Source organism: Hemiscyllium ocellatum, chromosome 8 (assembly GCF_020745735.1).
Source record: "Hemiscyllium ocellatum isolate sHemOce1 chromosome 8, sHemOce1.pat.X.cur, whole genome shotgun sequence".
Taxonomy (NCBI): Eukaryota; Metazoa; Chordata; class Chondrichthyes; order Orectolobiformes; family Hemiscylliidae; genus Hemiscyllium; species Hemiscyllium ocellatum.
The window spans coordinates 85,830,959-85,851,988 of NC_083408.1; the positions used below are offsets into that span (position 1 = coordinate 85,830,959).

Genomic DNA, 21,030 nt, shown 5'->3' on the forward strand with positions numbered 1-21,030 from the left:
TTCTATAACACCACCACCCAGGGCTCTACCATTAATTGTATAAGCCCTGCTCTTGTTTGTTTTACCAAAATGCTTAACTAAATTAAATTCCATCTTCCACTCCTCAGCCCATCAGCCCAGTTGATCAAGATGCCTTTGTAATCTTAGATAACCTGTCAACTATACCACCAATTTTGGTGTCATCCACAGATGTACTAACCATGCCTTCTAAATTCTCATTCAAATTGTTTAGAAAAATGATGAACAAAAGTGGACTCCAACACCAATACCTGCAGAACACCACTGATCACAGGCCTCCTGTCTGAAAAACAACCCTCCAGCACCTCATAGGCCTCCAGTCTGAAAAACAGCCCTCCAGCACCATCCTCTGTCTCCTACTATCAATCCAATTTTGCATTCAATTGGCAAACTTCCCTGAATCCTTTGTGATCTAACTTTACTAATTAGTCTGGAATCTTGTCAAAAGTTTTACTAAAGTTCATATAGACAATGTCTATCACTCTGCGCTCATCAATCTTTTTGATTATGTCCACAAAAAACTCAAATCAAGTTGGAGAGACATGATTTCCCAAGTACAAAGCCATGCTGACTATACCTCAAGTCTTTGCTTCTCCAAATGCATATAAATCCTATCTCTCAGAATCATCTTCAACAACTTATCCACCACTAACGTCAGCCTCACAGGGTTGTAGTTCCCAGTCTTCTCCTTACAGCCTTTTTTAAATAAAGGAACAACATGAGCCACCCTCCACTCCTCTGACACCTGACCCGTAGCTGTATATGATACATATACCATTGTTAGGGCCCCCACAATTTCTTCCCTAGTTTCCCATATGTCCTGGGATATACTTGATCAGGTCATGGAGATTTATCCACTTATGTTTTTCTAATACCTCCAGCACTTCATCTTCGGTAATGTGGACTGTTTTTAAGACATCAATATTAATTTCCAAGTTCCCTAACATCCATTTCTTTGCCCTCAGTAAGATATTTGTTTAGTATTGCTCCCGTCTCCTGCAGATTCACACTTGGACAACCTTGTTGATCTCTAAGGGGCCTTATTCTCTTCCTAGTTGCTCTTTTGCTTTTAATGTACATGTAGAATTTCTTTGGATTATCCTTAACCTTATCTGCCAACTTCCACCCAGCTGTATCATATTTTGCATGCAAAGCTGCCATATTTTTCAAGTAACTGAACTTTGCTTGTAAAAGACTGAAAATGGTTGTACAGTAATATTTTAAATAGCATATTAATACTCTACCTGTGGCAATGTTGTGGACAATTCCAATCGATGCTGTGTGGTAAATGATATCAGTACCATCATTTAAATAATGTACATTGTTTCGACAGTCATTACCACGATATCCAAATGCCAATGCCAAGGTGAGGTCCTACCAAATAAATAGAAAATACATTTCCAGAAACTTACACCTAGATATGTGAAGGAGAACACTTCAGAGAGTGCAATGTATACCTGAGGCTGGGGATTTCCCTGTTTTGATCGAGGTGTGAGGGTGAGACAAACCAGTCCCATAAACAAATAGTCCCGCTGGATCCAGTGCCAATTAGTGATGAGCCAGTGGGCTTACCAGCCAATCCATTCTCAACTCAGGGGTGTCTCATGCTGCTTGAAGCTGCTGGCCAATCAGAGACTGGCAGCACTGAACAACAACACCATTTCGAAGGCCAAGACTGTTGGCTGAACAACTGTAGTGGGAAGGTGAGATCTTCTTTTTTGGGTGGTGGGGTTTCACAGGAGAAGAGGGTCAGGAGAGTCAGAGGCAAAGGCAGGGAGGGGGCTTTAAGTGGCCAACATACCCCAGAATCTGGCAATTGGGGACCCCATCCCAAAATTTGGCAAGTAGGAAGGTCACCCTATTACAGAGGTCCAGGAGACTGCCACTTCTTTTTAACCTGCAAGAAATACAGTAGCAGGCTGCAGAGACCACTGATTAATTGGTCACTTAAGGGCCTTAATTGACAGCAGGTCAGGAGGACAGACCATAGACCATCTTGCCCAGGCTTTAATTCAAGGCATTGAGAAGGGGGCAGCTATCTCCCTGGTGCCAACCTGACCAATTATGTGCCCTTTTTGCCACCTTCTCCACAACCTGTGGAGGAGAAAACCCCAGCCTTAATCATCAACACTGATTTTTCTGGAAAGCCAAGCACAAAATAGACATTCCAACTAGAACATCGACCAACTAGAATGATTTGAAATGATACAATATAGCTTTACACACATTACTCTACCATTGTTTGTCTACTTTTGTAGGATGACATTGAATCCTCACTGACTTTTACACCAAACCCAAACTTATGACATGGCCAGCAGATATTCCCACCCATATTTGCTGACATGGAAATTAGGCTTCACAATTTCAGCCCTTTCAATATTGTGTGGATGACTAACTAGGTACCTAGGATTCAAGATGACACCTTGAAGGTAGATGTGCTTTTAAAGCTTACACATTTCTACATGTCACGTAAAAAAAAACCTTTGCACCTTCGTTTGGTGTTAGATGGTTAAAAATTGAAGACAGATTGCACAAAACTAATGTGCATTTCCTCAAGTTTGCAAGATGGATGGTTATTTGACAATCTAATAGGAGTGTTTAAATCTCTGTGATGCAGTAGCATAGTCACAAATAATCTATTTTTTCTGATGAAACTTGAAGAAATAATCTTAAAATTACAACTAGTCCATTTAGGAATGAAATCAGGTAACAATTTTTCAACACAATGAGTGGCGAAAATGTGGAATTAGTTCCTTTGCATCTCCAAGCAGGCTTATCAGACCTTTTTTTATGTTAAGCTGCCATACTTAGGCTGGCCATACAGGTACGTACTGTTCTGTCTCTCCTTTGTTGTTGCTTTCTTTGGTGAGCGTGTTGTTTGAAGTGGCAGCTTCTCTCCTTTAGCTTGTATACAAAAACATAACATTTTATCTTCCCTTTTGTACAATGTTTTCTAACCTCCCTTCTATCACCACAGGAATTTTTTTTTTGCAAATACAGTAATTTCCTGACTAAATAATTTTGGTTATGATCTCCTTGAGAAGTAGTTACAGGCTTTGAATTCCAACACCAAGTTCTAGATCCTCCTCATAACTACTGCTCTCTCAACAACACCCCCACCCCAAAATTCTATTCAACCATGTTCATAACAATAGGAGCTCAAACATGCTTCTACAATGTTTTTCTAAGGAGGTCAGTGAATGGAGAAATCTATGATATAGCATGTATCATTCTTTTTAAAGATCAATTTTCAACCATTTACCTCAATGGGTTTCTTTTTCTTCCCAACATTATTGGTTTGTAGTTTCTCAGGCTGAGGCAGTGCCCTACTAACAGGTGGTCTGAAATAAAGAACTGTGAATAAGAAAAGCCCGTCTGTCACCCATTCCATTAAAGACTTATTATACACTAACAATTCAAAGTACATACACTTTTCCTCAGCTGTAGAAGCTTCAAGCAGCAACAAACATGTTTGCATTGGAATGGTTTGTAAAATATTTACTTTTAGTGAATTATTTCTTGATGCACAGATAATGTAATCCTACAAAAGGAATACTGAAATTCAACAGGAGAAACTATAAAAGTATGTATACGGGGCTTAGTCATCAAATGCTGTCTGTATTTTGTATATAATTTCAATTTAAGATCAAATGGTCAAAACAAAATCAAGTCTTGATTTTACAAAATTGGAATAAAATGAACTTTCCTGCTCCAAGGTAAATGTTCACCACTTAACTTATCAGACACTAGATGTTCTGAATTGGAGTTTTAGTCTTTAAAAAAAAACAATAGTTCTGTTGAAAAGTGCATGAAAAGGAGTAAAAATGACATTTTGCAAATGTGCAAAATTTTGAGCTAGATTGAGTATAACGCTAACATATTGCGAAGTCAAATTAACTGATCTGCGATAGCATTTTTTTGGTTAAGATCATCATTTTTTTCAGAGAAATATCACAACAACCAAAACTGTAGTGGCATTTTTCTAATTTGCAAATATTAAGAAAATATATGTAAGGGAATAAATCTCCAGAATTGAAACAAAGACATATCAGCAATTTGAATTATTTCAACTATGCTAAGCTGTTATCATATAAATCCACCAGCATATGTTTGACACTTTAGTTAAAGAATGTGGCTTGTGGGCAATGTCATACTCAAGAACTATGAATTAAATTAACTTTTGCAGGCTCTTTGAAAAAAAAACATGCTGTCTGCTTTGTTGAAAAGGTACTTGCTATCTTAGTCAAAGCAGGTAATATTATGATTAATATAGAAAACATCAGATACTTAAAAGACCTTTGGATGTACAATACACATTTCTTTAAAGCACATGGGGCAAGATTTTCCCAAGAGTGGCAATCTCTCACAGAAAACTTGTGTTTCACAACTTGTTGCATATCTAGCCAAACTGATAGTGCAGTTACAACGCTAGCATCTTGCTGACAACTTGAAATTGCCCACTATGTCCTGTACACAAAAAGCAGAACAAATCGAATCCAGCCAATTACCATCACAACTGATCCTCAGTTTGAGTTCCACCAGCACCACTCTGCTCGGTTTGGTTCAAACATGGAAAAAGGAGCTGCATTCCAGAGGTGAATGAGAGTGACTGCCCTTAATATCAAGACATAATTTGAAAGTGTGGCATCAGGGAACCCTAGAAAACCTGGAGTCAATGGGAATAAAGGGGAAATCACTCTACGGTTTGAATTCACACCTGGCACAAGGAAGATGGTTTGGTTTTACTTGTTGGAAGTCAGTCATCTCAGCTCCAGGACATCACTGCAGGAGTTCCTCAGGGTAATCTTAATCATCTTCAACTGTTTAATCAACGATCTTCCCTCCATCATAAGGTAAGAAGGGGGAAGTTTGCACTATTTACAATGCCTCAGATTCTGTCACAGTCCATGTCCAAATGCAGCAAGATTGTAACGAGGTCAACCAGGTAGACCTCAGAATAGAAGTTCACTGATTGGGGTTGCTAATCTGGTCCAATTAGGAAGACCTGGCTGACAGATAAGAACAGGAGTGTCAGCTATCCTGGTCACTCAGAGCTGGTTCTGAGGGAGCTGTATCTTTTTCCATGTGTAAATAAAGGGTGACTTGGTGATGGGAAACCAGACTGTCTGGGGTTATTTCAGTGGTGATGAGAGAAAAGAATAGTCCTGATGCCATTCACTCACAACAGTTGTCTTTGAATTGGGGTAAGCATTTCTGGCATCATGCCATTATTTGGCAGGCTTGAATTGTTCAATCCTGCAGTCAAAGACTGGGCCCAGAACATGGAAAGTACATGTTTTTTTTTCGAGCAAATGACATTGGAACAGATGAAAAGCAAAGAGTAATTCCTCTGACAGCTTGTGGACCCGCAGCTTTTTCGTTATTAGGAGTCTAACTTTCCTGAGGCACCAAATACTAAAATCTTCCAAGCACTGACAGATCTAATTAAGGGAATGTTATGACTCCATGCCTCCTCCAACTCGGAGATGTTATCAGTTTTACTCAGCAATTCAAGAACCAGGGGAATCTGTTTTGGGATTTTTGACTAGGTTAAGATGACTAGCAGAGGCAGGTGGCCTTTAATGAGATGCTGAAAGACCATTTGGTATGTGGGATTAATGATGTAGCTACACAAAAGACCTTACTAGCTGAAGCCCAACTAGACTTCAAACAGGCACTACAACTGTCTTTATTATTGGAAAATGTGGCAAATGGACATTATGAGTTGCAGGGTATTCTGATGGAAGTGGAATCACTTGCCAGTTTGACTGAGCTTGGGGAACACCACTTGAGTGACGGAAATTTCATATCCTCACCCAGGATATAGCCTGAAAAGAGGGACTCGAGGTCAGACCGCAGCAAAATCGCAAAAAATGTAGCCAAGTCTTGGCTAAACAATTAATATTTTCTTCAGGATCCGGGCCACAAGCTATTGTAGTTGCTGTTGTGTGGACCCAAGACAGCAAGAGTCCCACTAGACCGGAGTTGAGTAAAAGAACTCATAGGTCAGTCTCCAGGAGAGTGCACACCCTGTAAAGCCCACCTACATCTGTCTTGAAACAGTTAAATTGCTTAGCAACATCCAAATCAGAACCAATAAAAATAAATATCTAGTTAAATGAGAGAATTCAGAAAAGATTCACCAGGATGTTGCCATGAATGATAGATTTGAGTTATAAAGATAGGCTGGAACATTATTTCACTGGAGCATAGGAGGTTGAGGGATGACCTTAGAGGTTTATGAAATCATGACGGATGTAGATAAGGTGAATAGCAAGGGGTAGGGGAATTCAAGACTAAGGGGCATATTTTGAAGGCGAGAGGAGAAAGATTTAAAAAGGACATGAGGGGCAATTTTTTTTACATACAGTAAGTGATTCATATATGGAATGAACTGTCAGAGGAAGTGGTGGATGCAGATACAGTTACAACATTTAAAAGACATTTGGATAAGTTCATGAATAGGAAAAGCTTGGAGGGATATGGTCCAGACACAGGCAAATGGGATGGGTTTGGTTTGGGAACATGGTCGGTATGGACTAGTTGGACCGAAGGATTTGTTTCTATGCTGCATGACTGTAGGACTCCAAGTTCTTCTGGGATGTTTTGGGTGCAAGAGGTAAGCTACTGTGCATTACACACTGCCCATATCAGAGGCAGAGTTGGAGGAATCTGACCTGATGCTAAAATATCCCAGAAAGAAAAGAACTGGTCTATGTCCTCAGACTCAGAGAGAGGAGGGTTGTAGTGATTATAACAAAGTCAGCTAGATGCACCTCATAGGAGGAGTTCCCTGATTGGGGTTAATAATTTGTCCAATTAGGGAGCCCTGGCTGACAGAAATGTAGAGTAGCCCACCCAGTCTCATTTCCCTTTGACTAATGTACCTAACACTACGGACAATTTACCTAACCTTCAGGAATTGAACTTGTGACCCTGATGCTGTGAGACAGCAGTGCTAACCACTGAGCCACCATTGATTCTGAGAGCTGGCTCTGAGGGAACCGGATTAATTTCAAGGACTCTCCACGTGTAAATAAAGGGTGACTTTATGATGGAATACTGACCTCCGTGGAGTTATTTCAACTGGGGCATTATCCAGTTTTTGGCTGACAAGTGGCAAGTAACATTCATACCAAATAAATGCCAGCCAATGACCATCTCCAAGAGGGAAAATTTAACCATTGCCACTTGGCATTTGATTGAATTACTAACATTGAATCCCTTAGTACCAACATTCTGAGGACTAGCATTGACCAGAAACTGAACTGGACTAGCCACTTAAATACTCTAGCAGTAAGAGCAGGTCAGAAGCTAGAAATCCTGCAGCGAGTAACTCATCTCCTGACTTCCCAAAGCTTGTCCATCATCTACAAGGCAAAGTCAGCAGTATGATGGAATACTGTCAACTTGCCTGGATGGATGCAGCCCAACATTACTCAAGAAATATGATACCATCTGTAAGCAGCCCACTTGATTGATACCACATTCACCCCCTCCACCACAAATGCTCAGTAGCGGCAGTTTTTACCTTCAAGATGCCCTGCAGAAATTCTCCAAAGGTCCTTCAATAGCATCTTCCAAACTTACAACAATTATCCATCCATAAGGAAAAGGGCAGGGGATACATGGAAACACCATCACCTACAAGTTCTTCTCCAAGCCAGTCACCAACCTGACTTGAAAATATATCTCTATTCCTTCACTGTTGTTCGGTCAAATACCTAGAATTCTCTCTCTCCCCTGTGGCATTAGGGGTCGAACTACAGCAAATGGACTGCAGCAGTTCAAGAAGCACCACCTTCTCAAGGACAACTAGGGATGGACAATGATTGTTAGCCCAGCCAGTGGTGCTGTGATGAAGCTGCTCCTTGAACAAGGTTATCCAGTCCTCGGCTTTTATTTTCCAGAGAGGTCATAAACAACACAGGTTCCGATAGCTAACAGATACTACCTCAGACAGAAGGCTTTCAAGTTAGAATAAATAGTTGTACAATGAAAGGGGTGTGGCCAGTTCTCCCAGCTCAGCTTTCCTCTGGTTTGTTTTTTTTTAGCAATAGTGTAAATAAATGTTGCTGGACCCAGATCCAGGCTGGTACTCTCTCTCTGACTTCTTTCCTGTAAGAACTTGTGTTTGATTTTACCTTTTGTGCCAAGGAGTGTTTATAGGGACTGTTGCAAGATTTTGGAACAGCATCATTATGTGGGATGATCTGTTGGGTTTTTGTAAAGGGTACGTATTTGGTATTCTGTTTTCTGTTCTGTGTGTTTCATTTGGTAATCTTGTAAAACTAAGTGGTTTGACCAGCTTATTCCTGGAATATCTGTATTATGCCTGCTTAAAACAACTAGCAAAATTAGGGTCTGGGCTATTTTCTTGAGATGCTTTGATGGGTCTGGCCTGGTCCATACAGTGCCCACATCCATTGAATGTTTAAATGGTAGGGTGCCAGGTAATTAGAGTGCAAGGGGAAGGATGCCAAATGAGTAGGGAGTAGCATGTCAGTAAGTAAGGTGCCAAGTGAGTTGGCTTCCAGGGGTAGATATGGTGCGCGGTGGTGTGTGTGTGTGTGTGTGTGTGTGTGTGTGTGTGTGTGTGTCAGGATTATCAGGTCAGGACTGGGGTGTTTAAAGGATCTTGGGGAAGTATTGGTGGGGTGTGAGTAGCAAATATGGAGCTGATTTAATAGTTACATAGGGGAGTTAGACTTTGTATTTAATAGTCTAGCTTTTCTAGAGTAATTACATCAATTTCAGCAGAACCCACTGAAGTCTCAATTTAGACAAGCATGTTTGGAGCATTCCAGACATAAAAGGAATAACCCAGTGGAAAATTTAATTTCCTGGGCAATTCCTTTGTAGAGTTGACAATAGGGACTCACTGCAGCTGTACAGAATTTTAATTAAGTCACATTTGAACTATTGTGTAAAGTTCTGCTCACCACACTACCAGAAGGCTCTGGAGGCTTTGAAGAGGGTGCAGAAATTGTTTACAGAATGTTGCCTGGAATGGAGGATATTAGTTAAGAGAAGAGATTGGACAAACTTGAATTGCTTTCACTTGAACGTCAAAAGATGTGGGTTGATCTGATAGAAATTCATAAATTTGAAAGGCACGGATAGAACAGATCCCAGGGTAGAAAGGTTAAAGGAGATGTGCGAGGCAATTGTTTTTTAAACACAGAGAATGATAAATGCCTAGAATGTGCTGCCAGAGGTTTTGGTGATGGATGCAATAGCAATATTTAAGAGGCAGCTGGACAAACATATGAATAGGCAGAGAACAGAGATATACAGACCGCATAGAAACACACAGGTTTAGAAAGGCATCATATGTTGGTGCAGTCTTGTTGGGCCAAAGGACCTGTTCTTGTGCTGCGTGGTCCTTTGTTCTTTATATTGCTCTGAATTTCTGAGGGACTCCTGACAGAATCTCTACTCCAAAATGCAAAGCTTCCTTCTTCCATTAAAAAAAATGTGTAGTCAGAGACACAATCTGTGCAAATTGCCCCTCTGAAAATCTGGCCCAAAGCTTCTAGTTAAATTTCAATGTTTTATAAAATACATAACCTTTGAACAATGACATAGCAGTGGAATATATTACAGAAATAACAATTCTACTAATAAAGTTAGTCAAGTATAGAATTAATTAAAACTTAATTTATTTTAAAATGGTGCGATTTAAAATGATTAACGTCAATATCATTAGAAACTTATCTGAAAACAGACATCAGGCAGGCTTGGATTATATAAAAATAATACGAGTTTACTCTCTGCTCCTGTTTATTCATGCTGGAATACATTTGTATTTATCATTTTTATACATTTACCTCTGATATGAGGGTGTGAATCTTTATAAATGCTCAATGTAATTACATGGAAAATATAATTACCTTGACCCTCTTGACAGCAGCAATCAAGACAAGAGCAATAGTTATTATAATTTGTAAACTTTTATACAACTTTGGATACATTTGTTAATATGGAAAATAAAGTTAAACTCCATTTTCTCATTTTACATTATATGCATTATACTCTATATATAAAGTTATTGTAACCAATTAGGTAATCTCCTTAACAATAGATTCCTTATACAATCTGTATTTATACAGTATCTTTAATATAAAAAAAAATGACAAGCACTTCAGAGAGGAAGAGAAGCAGTAAGCACATTTAGATAATTTGGAGCTTGATTGAAGGTGGAGAGTGAGCTAGAGGTATATAGGTAAGGATTTTCAGAGATGGATGAAAGTTCTGCTTCCAACAGTAGAACAGGGAAGATCAAGTTAGAGTCAACTAGTTGAAGAGCCTGATCTTTGAAAGGTAAAGCCAAAAAGAGTTCTTTGCATTTAGTTTTAAGGCATGGGTGATAAAACATTTTTTTTTAGGAGGCCATCACAGCCTTGGAGAAAACAGATTTGTGGATTGTTACCCCCTCCATCAATCATATTAATTTAACAGAACTGCTTTCAAGGGAATCAAACCAGAATCCAATTGAGTGAAGGTCATTCCATTTCAAACACAGTAGCAACACTGAAAACATTCCACATGCAAGGTTTTTGCTTATGTCATTACTCAACAGACAGGACAGTAACTTCAAAGTAACCTGTACATTATAAATATGATTTTCGATTTGTTATCATTATAATGGAAAAGAGTAGTTGACTCAGAAATAAATCTGTAGAGACCACAAATGTGAATGTTGAGCTGTTGGTCTATTCCAGTGGGCTAAGAACTAACACAAAAACAGATATTGCTGGAAAATCTCAGGTCTGGCAGAAGGGTTCTGAAGAAGGTTCACTGGACCTGAAACATTAACACTGACATCTCTCCACAGATGCTGCCAGACCTGCTGAGTTTTTCCAGCAATTTCAGGTTTTGTTTCAGATTTCCAGTACGGGCAGTTCTTTCTTTTTTTTTTGGCTGAGGATTAACTGGTTACAATAGAATTGGAATACTGAATGTAGTTTTGCCTATAGAATCAAACATTGAACCACCTTGTAAATTGCATTTGGAACCTATACAAAACGAAAGCAAGGTGGCAACTATCCAAAAGCCACAAACAAGTAATGAGGACCGCAGCAAAGATAGAGGAAACGGACAGAATTAGATTACCTAAGTGTTTGATTAAGTCTACATCTAGTCAATGTCATAGAGTTGTTGAAGTAAGAGAAGTGGGTTGCTGATGGAAAAGCACAGCAGGTCAGGCAGAGTCTCAGGAGCAAGAGAATCGATATTTCAGGCATAAGCCCTTTGTCAGGAATAGCATCAGGAATTCCTGATGAAGGGCTTATGCCCGAAACATCAATTCGCCTGCTCCTCAGATGCTGCCTGACCTGCTACATTTTTCCCGCACCACACTCTCGACTCTGATCTCCAGCATCTGCAGCCCTCATTTGCTATTACCTGCTGATGGAAAAGCTTGGCTTAAGGGTGAGTGTGCTCCAAAAAGTATCTTTTATGGAAACAGTTAGACAATGTATTGTTTCCAGTTCTTCATCTATCTCCCAAAATCATTAACACTTCGCACTACGATTCATGAATGGTAGTTTCAGTCTCGAGTAAAGAAAGCAATTGTTACATGTTAATTGGCCATAGAAGAAAGTCTGATTCAATCTAATTTTTCACTGACACCTTATCAACATTTGCATTTCAGTAGATGATACTAATGTCAACCAAGCATGTGAAACAGTGATTATTTTCCTCTCTAACTGATGGTCATACTGATGGACTATAGCATATCTGACCATCCTACAGTAATGCCCTCACCACAGATTAGCGATCAATTATGAGATTTCCGATTTCAAATACTTAGTAATAACCCTAATGGAGCTTTTACTCATTAGATCACAAAGGGCCCTGTAGTAGTGTTTAATTGCTATGTATGATTGAGTCACCTGCCCCATATAACTACCAAGGAGTGGGAGTGCTAAAATTATTTACAACGAGTCAAGTATCCTCCTTCTATATTGTAAATATCAATTATTTTTCAATGGATGTTCCACAGTCAAAAGAGGTTAGCATAGCAGGACGTGAGTGAGACTTTTATTCCATTTAATGTCACGATCCCTTTATAACAACAGTTCATGTTCCATCGTTGATGTAGCAACGCATTGGGTATTTTTGGCATGTTGCCCACATCAAAAGTATTAGATTTGAAAGAGGCAAATTTAAAGTAATAATTGTGTTCAGTCATTGACAAACAGATCCAATTTCATTTTCCACATCAAAGCCTTCCAATTTAAAGTCAACAATTCATTCGACTGCAGTCAGTGGTAAATTGACATTATTTAAATTTGCTCTTCTTTGACAGAAAATACTTATCTTGAGCAACGTATTTGACCCATTGCAGTGTTGGCAGTGGCAAAAAACTGAAACCCAGACATATCACATTTGAGTAAATTAGAACTTTATAGGATAGTTACATTTTCATAATTAATTTTTTCATAATAATTCACTATTATTATATATGAAAAATCGAATTATTTCTTCTTTTGTCTTAGCAAAATCAAATCAAGAGGATTAAACTGCACAAAAGCATGTATCCTTCATGAAAAGATAACTGTCAGTGACAGAGGACTCAGGCTTGGGACTTCATGATTAAAAATGTTGATAAATATACCTGGGCCTATCAGACAAACAACAATGAAAACAGATTAATTTGCAAAGCTTAAGCTTTAAAACCAAGAACTGCAGTCAACCAAGGAAACGATTATGTGAACCTGGCAGGATGATAGGACAATTACTGAAGTTCAAAAGTACAGCTATTAATAGCATCAAAGATCACTGTCTAGAAATAATTATATATTCTTACAACTGTACTTAGATATATAAATGTCATTAATGTATATTCTCATAAAAAAAATCATTTTGGACTTAAATAATGTATTTTATATCCTCAGAAAATCCTGAAGTATTTCACAGGCAGGGAATTTGCGAAAATTAATTTGAGCAAACACACCCCCACAAACAGCAACATACTTCATCTACTTTTGGTACTGCTGACTGTGGGATGAGAGTTGACAAGGTTCCAGGGGAACACATTGTTCTTACTTGAAAATGTTTTGTAGCTTTTAAATCCACCTCAATAGGCAAATGAAGCTGTTGGTATAATTTTATTAACTGAAAGCCAGCACCTACAACAATGCACCATTTCCTTGTACTGGAGTTGGTTTTACATTCAGAGCCTGAAGTAAAAGTACTTTTGACCCATTGAACTAAGATAGTACTGGGGCAGATCTTTCTACTTCTCAAAATCTTCTTCTATCTTCTTTTTCTGCTGGCCTTTCTATTTGCAAATTAATTAGCTAGTTTACAGTAAAAGTGGGCAAGCACAATTTCTACAAATTTACTATCTTTAATTAATCAATTTGTGTTGTTAAAATTCATTTTGCATGTTGTAAGAGAGGTAAAGATGAACTTAGTAGCAAGATAATATTTGCTTACAACTGCCTGCATGGATAGAAGATTGGAGGAACTAAAAGTATAACAGGTTGACAAGCATGGTTAAAGCAGATGGATCAGATACCCTTCAGCCAGGGATTTGGTTCAAATTCAGCTCTGGTACTGGGAAAAGTTTCCAACACAATAAATATTGTCAGTCCCATTATTTTCAGACTGAGCTATGTTGCTTACTAGATATAAACATATACCTTCAGATACTTTGTGGGCAAGCCAGTGTGCAATGTTCATTATGATGATAGTGTCAGAACGGACTGATTCCTCTGAAGCTAATGCTGAAAACAAGAATTACTACTAGCTCACCTTAAGACAGCTAATGCAAGGTCTTCCCATGAAACAAGATTTCATTCAAAACAGTCCTTTTCTGAACACTTCCCAGAGATAATTCTAGCTAACCTTCACAGCTTGTTTTGATGGATGATAATATGCAGAGGCTGCTTCACCGAGAAACGGACAAGTTATAGCCAACGTGAAAATCAAATAGGGAACTTCTGGTTGTAAAACATATTGCAAAGTTTGGGTAGGAACATAGAGGGCACCTGAAATCATAAAATCTAAATAGCATCTATAAAGCAATATGAAAAGCAAAGTACAAGATTTCCTAGAAATTTACAAACAAAAGTCAGAAAATGCTGGGAATACTCAGTGGGTCTAGCAGCATCTGTGGAGAGTGAAACGCATCAGTTAGTTTTTGACCTTTCATCAGCTTGATCCTACAATGATAACTTTCTCTCTCTCCCTCCACATTATGCTGGAATTACTAAGTATTTTGATCATACTGTGTTTTAATTATCAACAATATATATTTCCTTTGATACATAATATGTCTCTCACCTTTCAGAAGGTTAAAATATGCTAAACAATAATGGTTTGAATGTTTCAGATATCAGTCAAAGAATAACTAAATTCATTATTTGATACATTTGTTGTCTTGCTGCGTTTTACGATAGCTAAATGCATAAGTGTTGTTCTTACCTGACTATTCCCTGCCTTCAGAGATAGCAAGACACACAGAAAAAGGAGGGAATGAGCAAGAATTAGCAGAAAAGTTTGAAAATAGATTTAGAGATTTCAGCTTACAAGTCACTAGATGAACATGAAATATTTTGCGATTAAAATGTTTTTATAATGCATTTCATATAAAAATGCTTCAAAGTACAATACATTGCTTTTCCTTTATAACTATTAAGCAAATAAATACATATTTTGCATCAAACTAAGAAAATAAATTTCACAAAATTGCCTGTATTGCTCTGTTGAAATAGATTAATTAAGAATACAGCATCTCTTTTAATCATGTTATTCCTTTGCAATGCTTGTACAAAACTCTGCAAGAGCAAAGTACCCTTTGAGGCAACTTTGAATGTTGAATATTGAATCAATCTAGAGGTTGTTCTATAAAATGTGCAAAACCCTCATGATGGAGTTGCTGCAGCAGTGACAACACCACAGGAGCTGAAACTTTACAAAAATATGATGGTCAATATTGTCCCCTTTCGCTGTAATCAATAATGAAGGTACAAATTCTATTCAAAATTAGAATGGTCTGGGAAGTTATTTCCTTCCTGTGGTTTCCACTTAAACATAATGGTATCTCAATAATGGTTACAAGATCACACCCAATAACCTCCACTAGCAGATAAAGGGGAAACAAGTAGATGAATATATTTGGATTTCCAGAGGGCAGTCAATAAGATAGCAAATTAGAGCTATGAAGACAACAGACCATGGGGTGAGGAGCAGAATTTTGTCACATAGTATTCATGTCACATGTAAGGAACAAAAATAAATGAATCAATGGCACAATTAGAGATCAATGGGCATGATCTTATAGGCATTACAGAGACTTGGTTTACAAGGAGATCAAAGCTGGCAACTAAGTATTCAGCGGTAAATGAACTGTTGAAAGGACAAGAAGGAAAGGAAAGGGTGTTGGGGTGTTGCAAGAAACAATTTTGGGCTGGAAGACATTGAATATGTATGGCTGGAGGTAACGAATAGCAAAGGAAAGATGACACTAATGGTAATATGCAAAAATCCCTAACAGTACCTATACATTTGGACAGACAATAAAACAGGAGATAATTAGGTCATTTGAAAAGGCAGCACATTAATCACGGCTGACTTTAATCAGCATGTAGATAGGGAAAATCAAATTAGCGAAAGTAGCCACCAGAAATAATTCATAGAACGTATTTGGGACAGTTTCCTAGAGCAATATGTTGTTGATCTAACCAAGCATTAGAATATTCTTGATCCGGTAATGAGTAATGAGGCGCATTTAATAAATGATCCATTGAGTAAAAATCCCCTCGGCAACAATAACAGTAACATCATAGACTTCAGCATTCAGTTTGGGAGTGAAAAACACAGCTTAGAAATTAGAGCAGAGTTGGCCGGAGTGGACTGGAAAACAAGTTTAACACAAAGGAAGGTTAATGAATAACAGGTAGACATTTAAAACATCCTTCATTGCTCACAACAGATATATCTCAATGAAGAAGAATTCTAAATAAAGGTTCACCATGGTTAGCCAAAGAAATTAAGGATAACATCAAATTGAAAGAAAAAGTATCCTATGTAGTTAGAAATATAGCATCTCAAGATTCTGGAAAAGTCCCAGAGGATTGGAAAACTGCTAATGTAACATCTTTATCAACTGAAACAAAGAACAGGTAACTTTCGGCCACTTAGTTTAACACCTGTCATTGGGAAAAATGTTATCCTATTACAAAGGATGTAAAAAGTAGAGCATTTAGAAATACATTTAGAGTCATCATAGCTTCATGGAGGGGAAATCTTACCAGACAAATTTATCAGAATACTTTAAGGAGATAATAAGCAAGCAAATAAAGGGGAAACAAGTAGATGAATATATTTGGATTTCAAGAGGGCAGTCAATAAGATAGCAAATTAGAGCTACTGAAGACAACAGACCATGGGGTTAGGAGCAGAATTTTTGCATAGATTGAGGATTGATGAGGATTGGCTAACTAACAGACAGGATAAATGCAGGAAGGATGTTCCTGATAACTGGGAGTGCAGAACTAGGATACACAGTTAAGGACATTGAGTAGGCCATTTAGGACTGAGAGGAGGAGAAGTATCTTCACCCACAGGGTTGAGATCATGTGGAATTTTCTGCCATAGGGAGCGATTGAGACTATAACATTCAATGTTTCCAAGAAATAGTTAGATATAGTTCCTAGGGCTGAAGGGATGAAAAGGTATGGGGCAAAAGCATGAACAGGGTACTGAGTTGGACAATAGATATTGAATGGCCTCCTTCCGCTCCATTTTTGTATGTTTCTGTGTCATAGAAAGAGAGTGGGGATAAGGAGGACATTTTCAGGATAGTAACTTGTAAGAACTGAAGTAACACAGTATGGTTCCATAATTATTTATAACATATGTTAATAAGGTGGATGACAGGAGTGAATATAATAGCACCAATTTGAGGATGACTCAAAACTATGTGGAAGGGAAAGTGGTGAGGATGACACAAAGAGTCTACAGAAGAATACGTACAGGTTGGATGAGTGAGTAAAAACTTTGCAGATATGAACATATGAACGTAGAAACAAAGAACAAGAGTAGGCCATTTGGTCATTCAAGTCTGCTCCATTCAATAAGATCATGACTGATCTGATTTTATACCTCAGCTCTAGTTGAATTAGTAGTAAATTTTTCCAGAAATGCTTCTAAATGCATTAACATTCTACTATAAGTATGGTGATCAGTAATACACACAGTATGCCATGATGCAATTGCATCAATGTGTTGTATAAATGAAGCATAACCTCTCTACCTGTGCTTTGAATTCCCCTCACAATAAAACATAACATTCTATTTGAATCATAGGATCCATATAGTGTGGAAACAGGCCACCTGGCCCAAGTCCATACCAACCCACTGCAAACTCCACACAGCCAGTCGCCCAAGGTTGGAATCGAACCCAGGTCCCTGCCACTGTGAAGCAGCATAGCTAACCACTGAGCCACCATGCTGCTGATTTGCTTTCCTGATTACTTGCTGTACCTGTGCATTAACCTTCTATGATTCATGCACAAGGACACCCAGGTATCTCTCTATCTCAAGCTCTTCAACATTTCACTCTTAAGATTTTTTGTATTCTCTGTCAAAATGCACAATTTCATACTTTCCCACAGTATGCTCCATTTGCCAGATCTTTGCCCACTCACATATTCCATCTCTATCCCTTTGTAGACTCCTAATATCCCCGTCACAACAAATAGGTCATTCTACTAGAACATGGATTTCAATAACCAAATTCACTGTAATGTGATTGACGAATTGGGGCACTGATTCTATAGCGCAAAATTTTAAAACATGTATTGGCTGTAATGCGATCACATCACCAACAATTTAAGCACTGTTTCTAAAGTGCAATTTTTCTATAACATAGTATTGCACATGAACGCAACCATCATGTTATAGAAGAATTATCAGTACTTTCCAATTTATCATTGTGTCCTCATCAGATTTAGCTATCATGCCTTCTGTCCCTTCATCCAAATCACTATATAAATTGTAAACAATTAAACCCCCAGCACTGACCCATGGCATACCACTTGTTACATTCTTCCAGTCTGAACAAAGATCCATTTATTCCTACTTTTTGCTTTGTGTTAGCTGGCCAATCTTCTATCCAAGTCAATATTTGTCCTCTACAACATTAATTTTATTTTCTGCAATAGCTTTGTGGGTGGCATGGTGGCACAGTGGTTAGCACTGCTGCCTCACACTGCCAGAGACCCGGGTTCAATTCCTGACTCAGGCGACTGACTGTGTGGAGTTTGCACATTCTCCCTGAGTGCGTGGGTTTCCTCCGGGTGCTCCAGTTTTCTCCCACAGTCCAAAAATATGCAGGTTATGTGAATTGGCCATGCTAAATTGCACGTAGTGTTAGGTGAAGGGGTAAAGATAGGGGTATGGGTCGGTTGCGCTTCAGCTGCTTGGTGTGGTCTTGTTGGGCCGAAGGACCTGTTTCCACACTGTAAGTAATCTAAAACTTTTGATGTGGCACCTTATCAAATGCCTTCTGATAATCTAAGTACAGTACATTTGCTGGTTCCCCTTTACCTTTAGCACAAGTTACTTCTTTAAAGGATTTGGCGGCACAGTGGTTAGCACTGCTGCCTCACAGCGCCAGAGACCCGGGTTCAATTCCCGACTCAGGCGACTGACTGTGTGGAGTTTGCACATTCTCCCTGAGTGCGTGGGTTTCCTCCGGGTGCTCCGGTTTCCTCCCACAGTCCAAAGATGTGCGGGTCAGGTGAATTGGCCATGCTAAATTGCCCGCAGTGTTAGGTAAGGGGTAAATGTAGGGGTATGGGTGGGTTGCGCTTCGGTGGGTTGGTGTGGACTTGTTGGGCCAAAGGGCCTGTTTCCACACTAAGTAATCTAATCTAAATTAAACACTACTGTACTTTTACAAAACTATGATTACATTGAACTTATCCAAGTGACCTGTTATAAGTCTTTTATAATAGCTATTAATATATACCCTATGATAGATGTTTTATGCTATCTGACCTGTACCTCCCTGCTTTCTGCCTCTCCCCTCCTCCCCGTTAATTAAATAAAGGAGTTACATGAGGTATTTTCCAATTTAAAGGAATCTTTCCCCAGTTTTATCAGTTTTTAAAACTTAAAACCAAAGCATCAATTATCTTATTAGTTACTTCTTTCAAGAGTCTCAGATTCAATCAATCAGTCAGGGTCCAGAGATGTGTCACCTCGCATTTCCAACAATTTACTCAGTAATACAATTTTAATTTTCCTGAGTTTCTCCCTCCATTTCCATTTCTGATTTATAATGACTTTCAGGATGTTACTTACACCATCTTTAGTGAAGACTGACACAGTATCTGTTCAATTCATCTGCCGTCTCTTTATCCTCTCTTACCAATTCCCCACATTCATTTTCTATAGGACCAACACTTCTTTTTTAATACATAGTAGATGGGATATAATATGAAAAAAATGAGGTTATGCAAGAATAATAGAGAAGTAAATATTATTTTAGTACACAAAGACTGCAGAAAACTGCAGCACAGAAGGATTTAAAGATCCATGTGCATAAATGGCAAAAAGACTAGCTTACAAGTTCAGCAAATTGTGGTCTTTTATTTCAAAGGAAATTGAATATAAAAATAGGGAAGTCATGATAAAGCTATATGAGGTACTAATTAGACCACATCTAGAATACTATGAACAGTTTTGGTATCTATGGAAAAATATATTGGTAATGGAGGCAGTTCACGAGATTGAGCCTGGGTATGATGGAATTGTCTTGAGGAGAGGTTGAATAGGTTGCATCAAATGCTGGGACGAGACTCATTGGAGTTTAGAACAATGAGAGGAACCTTGTTGCAAGATTCAAGATCTAAGAGAACTTGCCAAAGTAGATGCTGAGGGTTATTTCTGTGGGGGAATCTAGGACCAAAAGCATAATCCCAGAGTAATGGGTTACATATTGAAGAGAGGGATGAAGAGGAACTTCTTCTCTCAGACAGCAGTGAATCTGTGGAATTCTGTACTGCAGAGAGCAATAGAAGCAGAGTCACTAAATTCTGTCCCAGTCTTGAGCATGCTTACATCAGTGAGGGGGACAAGAACAATGGAGAAAAGGCAAGAAACTGGACTTGAGGATTATCATAACAGCCATGATCTCATTAAATAGAAAAGCAAATCCAATGGTCTACTTTGCTCTCACAACCTATGGTCTCACATGCTCTGGTCTCATTCGCTCTTACCAAATGTAAAAATTGACATAAACCAGCACTATCAGGAAGCAATTTAAAATGTAAACTCATAAGTCTGCATTTAAAAAATGTCTTGTTACAGTTGAGTGTTAACTTGGTGCTGTTTTGCTTACGCAGTTTATCAGTTGTATTGCAAAATAGTGACTATTTTTAGTCACAGTGCCCAGTCCACTGCTTGTGAGGAATATATATTTTTAATAACTGAAAACAATGTTTACAGTGCTGTATAGTAATTAATTTCTTCATTAATTTCATGACATGCTAATCATTTTAAATTTATGTATTAGTGGATTTGTTGCAAAATCAATGTTGAAAGCCTCCTCAAAAGGACTGTAAACAGACACAATTCATGAAATCAGCAATGATCCCTAACTCAATAAGGGGGCTTGGCCAGTCTTGTGAGCATGGTGGGCTCTTAGCCCAATGTAAAAGATCAGGAGCATAATTTGTAAATGCAAAGTGCGTTTAAAATTCTGCAATCTAGTTCAGCAAGTTTTGGCAAATTGCCCTGTAAAACCATGCAATTGATGAAAATTCCTCCCCACTATAATGGTAGGCAATATGTCATTAAAATGTTATAACTTATAAATGAATATTTAGAGAAATTGAACCAAGTGGTTTTAATAAATCATGTAAAAATAGATTGGAAAGCCAGGCTTATGGACAAGTCTTTTAATTCATGGAATGTAAATGTCACTGGCTAAACCAGTATTACTTCCCATCCTCAATTGCCCTTGAGAAGTTGGTGGCGAGTTGCTTTCTT

The 21,030-nt window shown here is 38.4% G+C and overlaps 1 protein-coding gene across 4 annotated transcripts in view; it reads right to left on the minus strand.

Annotated features, from left to right (window-relative positions):
• The window catches only part of LOC132818362 (echinoderm microtubule-associated protein-like 5), a 230,332-nt gene that overhangs the window by 38,321 nt on the left and 170,981 nt on the right, over nucleotides 1–21,030 (minus strand). For 2 of the 4 annotated variants that reach the window (XM_060829315.1, XM_060829312.1), the window contains exons 28-29: nucleotides 3,281–3,359; nucleotides 1,263–1,392 (exon numbers count right to left, since the gene is read on the minus strand). In XM_060829315.1, coding sequence (XP_060685298.1) covers nucleotides 1,263–1,392; nucleotides 3,281–3,359 — 209 coding nt within the window. Of the gene's footprint in view, nucleotides 1–1,262; nucleotides 1,393–3,280; nucleotides 3,360–9,911; nucleotides 9,921–14,454; nucleotides 14,470–21,030 lie in introns of all 4 variants that reach the window. The other 2 variants (XM_060829314.1, XM_060829313.1) reach the window with 2 other exon arrangements.